The 6000-nt window shown below is 36.9% G+C and overlaps 1 protein-coding gene and 1 long non-coding RNA gene across 2 annotated transcripts in view; one reads left to right on the top strand and one right to left on the bottom strand.

Moving 5' to 3' along the window:
* LOC114581301 overlaps positions 1–4090 on the top strand; it is a 6935-nt gene extending 2845 nt beyond the window's left edge. The window contains exon 2 of the long non-coding RNA XR_003703177.1: positions 3270–4090. This is a non-coding gene — a long non-coding RNA (uncharacterized LOC114581301). The remainder of the gene's footprint in view (positions 1–3269) is intronic.
* Positions 2046–3817, bottom strand: LOC114581300. Its single transcript, XM_028701128.1, has 2 exons — positions 3129–3817; positions 2046–3022 (listed from the first exon to the last, which is right to left on the bottom strand). Exons 1-2 carry the CDS (start codon positions 3777–3779, stop codon positions 3017–3019), a joined length of 657 nt encoding a protein of 218 aa, XP_028556961.1. The 5' UTR covers positions 3780–3817; the 3' UTR covers positions 2046–3016.
* Positions 4091–6000: the final 1910 nt, after the last annotated feature.

Genomic DNA, 6000 nt, shown 5'->3' with positions numbered 1-6000 from the left:
TGAAACTATTAGAAAAAAGGGATTTCAAATCTTCCAATGAGAATTGATCTCATGGATTGATGAGGTGTAATAGGGATCAAATTAATTTAATATAATTAATTAAATGCATTTAATAGATGGTTTTCTTAAAATAAAATCCCTAAGGGGGGAATTTTCTAAAATAAAATTCTTGAGGGATTTAAATTTTGGAAAGTGAGGGGGTTAATTAATTAATTAACTTAACTTAATTAAATACCAATAGTATAATTAATATAATTAATAATTAATTAACACACAAAATATAAAATTTATATGTGAGTTATTTTAAGGGAAGTTTTTGAAATTTTAAAAATTATGAAAATCAAAGTGCAAATTCTAATAATAAATAACGTGAAATTATAAATTTTGAAAATTGAAATCACATGAAGTCATGAGACCTGTCAAACAAATAATGATAAGCACAAATTGAACTAGATAGAAAACTTACCATACATAAACCTAGTTTCACATTAAAATAAAAATGAGTTATCAAGTGTATATAATTTATAACTAGACTCATATCCCATGTAGTTTGATTCACCTTCGATCAAACTTGATGCTTTTTTTAGTCATAACTTTTTTTTATCTCGTAGAGATGAGGATGCTCAGGTGGATGAGTGGCTTTACCCTTAGAGATAGGATACGAAATGAGCATATACGTGAAAAGGTTGGAGTAGATCAATAGAATATAAGATTAGAGAGAGTCACCTTAGATGGTTTGGTCACATAAAACGGCGGCCTTGCGATGACCCAGTTAGGAGAATAGAGGTATTAGATTTGACTTATGTTAAGAAAAGTAGGGGTAGACCTAAAAAGACTTGATTATAAAATATTAGGAATGACCTTTCTTTATTAGATTTAAACGAGAATTTGACTTTTAATAGGACACAATGGAGAAAAAGGATTCATGTAGCCAACCCCACGTAGTGGGAGAAAGGCTTGATGTTGTTGTTGATGTTGTAATGGTTTTGCCCTTTTCATGTTAATATTAAAACCTTAAAGCAATCATTCAATGGTTTTGCCATTGTACGCACATTATGTATAGCTTGTACACACATTGTACTGTGTATAACTTGTACACACATGGGCGAAACTCCTTTGAGCCCGGGGGACCCCTAAATTATTATTATTATACAATTCTTTAGGCAATTTTTTCCCTCAATTTATTTATTTTTGTCTTTATTACAAGAATGTTTAGGCAATTCCCCTCCCATGTAGAGAGAGAGAGAGAGAGCATAGCCGACTAGTACACATGTAGGGGTGTCAATTCGGGTCGACGGGTCGGGTTCGGGTCGAACTCGATTTGACCCGGGCATAAACGGGTCAACCCGAACCCGACCCGTTTAGGTAAACGGGTCAAGGATTTAAACCCGGACCCGACCCGCACGGGTTGCCGGGTTGACCCGACCCGACTCGCGAACCCCTTTGGCGTTGCCGGAGATGCTGCAGTGTTCGTTCAGCGTTCGACGGAACATTGACGGGAGCCGGTGTTTGGTGCTTGCGGACCGCGAAGTCGCTGTTTCGTGGAACAAGTCGTCGCCATCGCAGTCTCGTGGAACAAGGCGTCGCCGTCGCAGCCTTGCTTGCAACGGTAGCAACTAGCAAGGTGAGGGCTGAGGAGTGAGGACCGTGACTTCATGAGGAATTTTTTTTTTTTGGGAAATGTCAGAGCAGTGAGCCAGTTAGCCAGACTGCCAGTGAGGAGCATTGAGCCTTGAGCAACTGAGCATTGAGCAGTGGACCTCCCTCGGGCCCTGAGCCTTGATTTTTTTTTTTAGGGATAGCGGCCAGCGGGAACTTCAGGCTTCAAATTTTAATTTTGGGAAGGTTGAACTTAAGTCAACCGGGTTAATTCCGGGTCAATTCCGGGTTACCGGGTTGACCCGGACCCGACCCGTTTATGAAACGGGTCGAAAGTTAAGACCCGAACCCGACCCGTTTGTTAAACGGGTCGACCCTAACCCGGATTTTTCGGGTCGGTTTCGGGTCGGGTTGTCGGGTCGGGTCAATTATTGACACCCCTATACACATGTATATCTAGGATTGGATTACAGGAATTTGCCCTTAAGGCTACACGTGTAAGTGTTTCTTGCTCGATTTAGCTATCACTATCTGTATGCTCTAATACTACACCCACTATTTTTTTTTATTTTTTATTTTTAATACTACACCCACTATGTACAAGTGTATAAGCTTGTACATACATTATGTATAAATGCAGAAGTTTATACACACACGCATTAAACTATAACAGTAATTTGCCCCACAAGGAGGGACTTAACAATTTGTTTAAAGTGCAGTGAGCCATTATGACATTAATTACCATGAAATTCCCATCATAAACAGATAAAGGGATGATAAAAAAAAAAAAAACAGATAAAGGGAAGTTCATGGTCTACAGACAATCCCATCTTGGCACCTTGCCATGCTACAAAACACATTATTGAGAAAATACAGCCAATCCTTTTTTTTTTTTTAAGATTTTTATAACAATTTAGAAATAAAATAATTTTGGAATGGCAATTGAAGTGAATATGACATCGGTGAATTAGAAATTTATCTATGCAATCAATTAGTTCATAACTTTCAAGAATTTGGAAGTCAAACAACTTAATATTCAGTAATCCAAACAATTTGGAATATCACTTGGCTGGGAGCAAATATATGAATTTTATACACCAATTAAGGAGAAAATCCAAACAGATTATGTAGCTTCGCAAATGGAGAAAATCCATTTGGATAATGTATCTTTATCATTCATGCCTTCAACAAATATAAAGATAGCCTTCAAAAAATAAATAAAAAATATCAGAGTTCTCACCTCTCTGTCTCTGTGAGTGTGCGGCTTGGCTCCTACATTCGCTGTCTCCATGTGTTACGTTCAATTCAACTCCGTTAATCACAACTTTGGGATCGGACCTTTCAGAGACATTTTGTCTAACAGCTTGGGAGCGTTGCGTTGGATCAGCTTTGTTAGTAGAATTTAAACCAGGTATTTTCACACCTACAGTGAAATCGTTCCCAATACCACTTCCAGTAGCTTTTCCACACACTTCCATATCATTTATATTTATTTTAGCTATGCTAAGGGCATGAACACCATTGCATACCTCCAATAAGAAAGCCGCCTCCTTAGTTGGGATGTTATTTGGCAATGCCGCAGCATAAGCATTCAGCATTTCAGCCAGGCACACTGTGCAATGCATTTGTTTATCATCCGAAAAATCATCAAATTCTCCTCTTATTAGCAGCTTCCCACGCACCAGCTGAAGTGGGGGAATATACATAGGGTCTTCTGTGGTTGTTGACTTCGTGAGGAATTGAGGCGATGAGTTTGAAACAAGACCATAGAGTAGCTGAACTGAGTCAGGGATCCGGTCGGTGAAATTGTTGCGCGAGAAATCGGCAACGATTAGGCTTTCCAAGTTAGCGATTTCCCCTGGGATACTGTAGCTGATCTGAGTCGAGGAAGTTGTGACAAGTGCCGCACTTGTGATGCTTTGTAGTAGTGCAGAAAGGGTTGGAGGCAGAGAGCTAGACGAAGAGGCTCGTAGAGATTGAATTGCTTTTGGGTTTTCTTTACAACCTAGTGGCAGTGGCTCTACTATATCATTGAAAGCAGATTCCTGTACTTCCTCAGTATCAGAGGAATGCTCTAGCTCAACAGAAATGGCTGGCGAGATTGTTGGTTTGCACTCTTCAATATCAACATTTCTGGAGCTTGCTGGACAATGTGGATGCACAAGTTCTTCCTCATTCATAGAAATTAGTACTCTTCACTTTGGCAGTTAATCTTTCAGACTGAATAATGGATGAAACAATCTCCATTGAACGTTTTGGTGGCAACTAAGCAAGGAAGTAGGTTTCATTGTCCTCCATTGAATCATGCAAAGGATCTTTAACAACTGTCAAAATAGTGCTTTCTGCTGGTTCTTGTGGAAGTTCTGAAGGAGGGATGCGGACTGGGAGCGGGAGAGTATGGTTCTGAATTTGAAGATTTTGTCATTTATGGGATTTAAGGCATTTTAGAGAAATTTGAGTTAATTTTTTTAATAAATTTATTTCCAAAAGACTTGTTGGCTTAGTTGTTTGCTAGAAAATTTGTAGTAATCAAATGAGAATTTTTTGTCTTAGCATTGCATTAAGATACTCATGCATATCAATAAGAAAAGTTCATAAGAGATAATAAATTTTTTTAACTGAAATATCCTAGAAAAAAAAGAAAATCATAACGTTTAGCCCAGATCGTGATATAAACCATTATGTAAATTGAGATTATAAATATTCATTTTTTCCTTTATTGGAAGAGGATGAAATTAGAAAGTTTTAAATATTAGCTTGGCCTCCTGTAGTTGTAGTAGTAAAGAATACTTGAAAAATAGTGGAGGCCAATGATGGCTGTCAAACGATGATCATTAGACGATGATGATTAAGTAATGGTGGTGGAGTGACCAAAATACTTTGTTGATGATAATTATACAATTTTGATTACTCATAATGATTGTAGGCATCAAATGATGGACAATGCCTTAGAAACTTTTATATCTTTAAGATCTCCCCAATTTCATTTTTACCTTATATGAAGAATGTGAGGTTAAATAAAATTTTTTGGAGTGGGCTTTTGATAATGTTATCCAAAATCCCGAATCATTTCATTGGATGACTTGAGTTCATTCATTCAAGCATAGATCATATATTCTTCGGACATTTACATTTACACCTTAATGGATAATGACCCATCCTTCAACTTCAACAATTATCGCCACCAATCCTCCAATGATTATTTTGTGGAGTACCGTTGACAATTATTGTTACTCGTTTTCTAATACTAGGTTTCGTTTGAGACAACTTTCTTATCGCTTCTTGAAACAGCTTTTTAGTACAAAATTTAAATTTTGTACTAATTAAAAAGCTGCTTCAAGAAGCAATAAGAAAGCCATCCCAAACGAAACCTTATTGTCGCCCAAGGTTGATGATTTTCATTGCTTGTCATTGACTTATGCTGATAATCATTATAGCTCATTTGTGGATGAAATGAATAAAATTGCGTAGAAATACTGAAAAAATATCCCTTCCACAAGGCTGAGGGCCGTGGTGGGCATGGCCTTCATGATAGTGACATCCACGACTCCAACTCTCCCACGCATCAGCAAACTTTAGCTTTCTGTTGCTTTTATATTCCATCATCAAATAGTTTGCTAAAACTCTCTTTATATGGATAGATCAATCATTATTAAATTTCTGGAATATCGTTATTTAGGCTTCATTTGAGAAAACTTTATTATTATTTTTTTAAAACAACAAAATTTTATATTAAAAAGCTGTTATAAAAAGCACCAACAAAGCCATCCCAAACGAAGCCTTAATATAAATCTTCATATTGATATGTGTTGCGTCTTAGAAAATTTGCGGCGGTAGAGAAGTGATAAAGTTTAACGTCTTAGTGTTGTACGAAGATTCAACACACAAACAGATGAAAGAGATGGTGTAGCGTTTCAAGAAACTCTGTTATCTTTTGTGAACGCTACACCATCTCTTTCATCTGTTTGTGTGTTGGATCTTCGTACAACGCTAAGATGTTAAACTTTATCACTTCTCTACCGCCGCAAATTTTCTATGTTTATTGATATGTTATATTCGCCACTATATGATTGATCAGTAAATTCTTCAATCGAAGGTTGTTGTGGAAGGAGCAAGCAGGCCACTTGAGACCTGAAGCATAACTTAGCAGAATAAATACGCTATATATGGTCTTAATTGTATGCGAAGAAAATGCCCCCCTCACTTTCCTTCAACTTTAAGAAGCTTGCAACGATTTTCATTTTCTCCACATGCATAAATTGTTCAATATCCTCATAATGACTGTAGGCATCCTGCACCATCAAAGTAGAAAATAAAAAATGTAATAAAAGGGTTATAAAGGGGAAAAAAAATTATGCATTGTTGGAAAGAAAAACAGGCAACAAAACAAATTAAAAGAAA

The sequence above is a fragment of the Dendrobium catenatum genome, unplaced genomic scaffold, assembly GCF_001605985.2.
Source record: "Dendrobium catenatum unplaced genomic scaffold, ASM160598v2 fragScaff_scaffold_1639, whole genome shotgun sequence".
Lineage (NCBI taxonomy): Eukaryota > Viridiplantae > Streptophyta > Magnoliopsida > Asparagales > Orchidaceae > Dendrobium > Dendrobium catenatum.
The sequence above is the reverse complement of the archived record's forward strand: the minus strand, read 5'-3'. Positions and strand labels throughout refer to the sequence as shown.

Coding starts and splice junctions, on each gene's coding strand:
- LOC114581300 (XM_028701128.1), bottom strand. CDS start 3,779: ATGAATGAGGAAGAACTTGTGCATCCACATTGTCCAGCAAGCTCCAGA.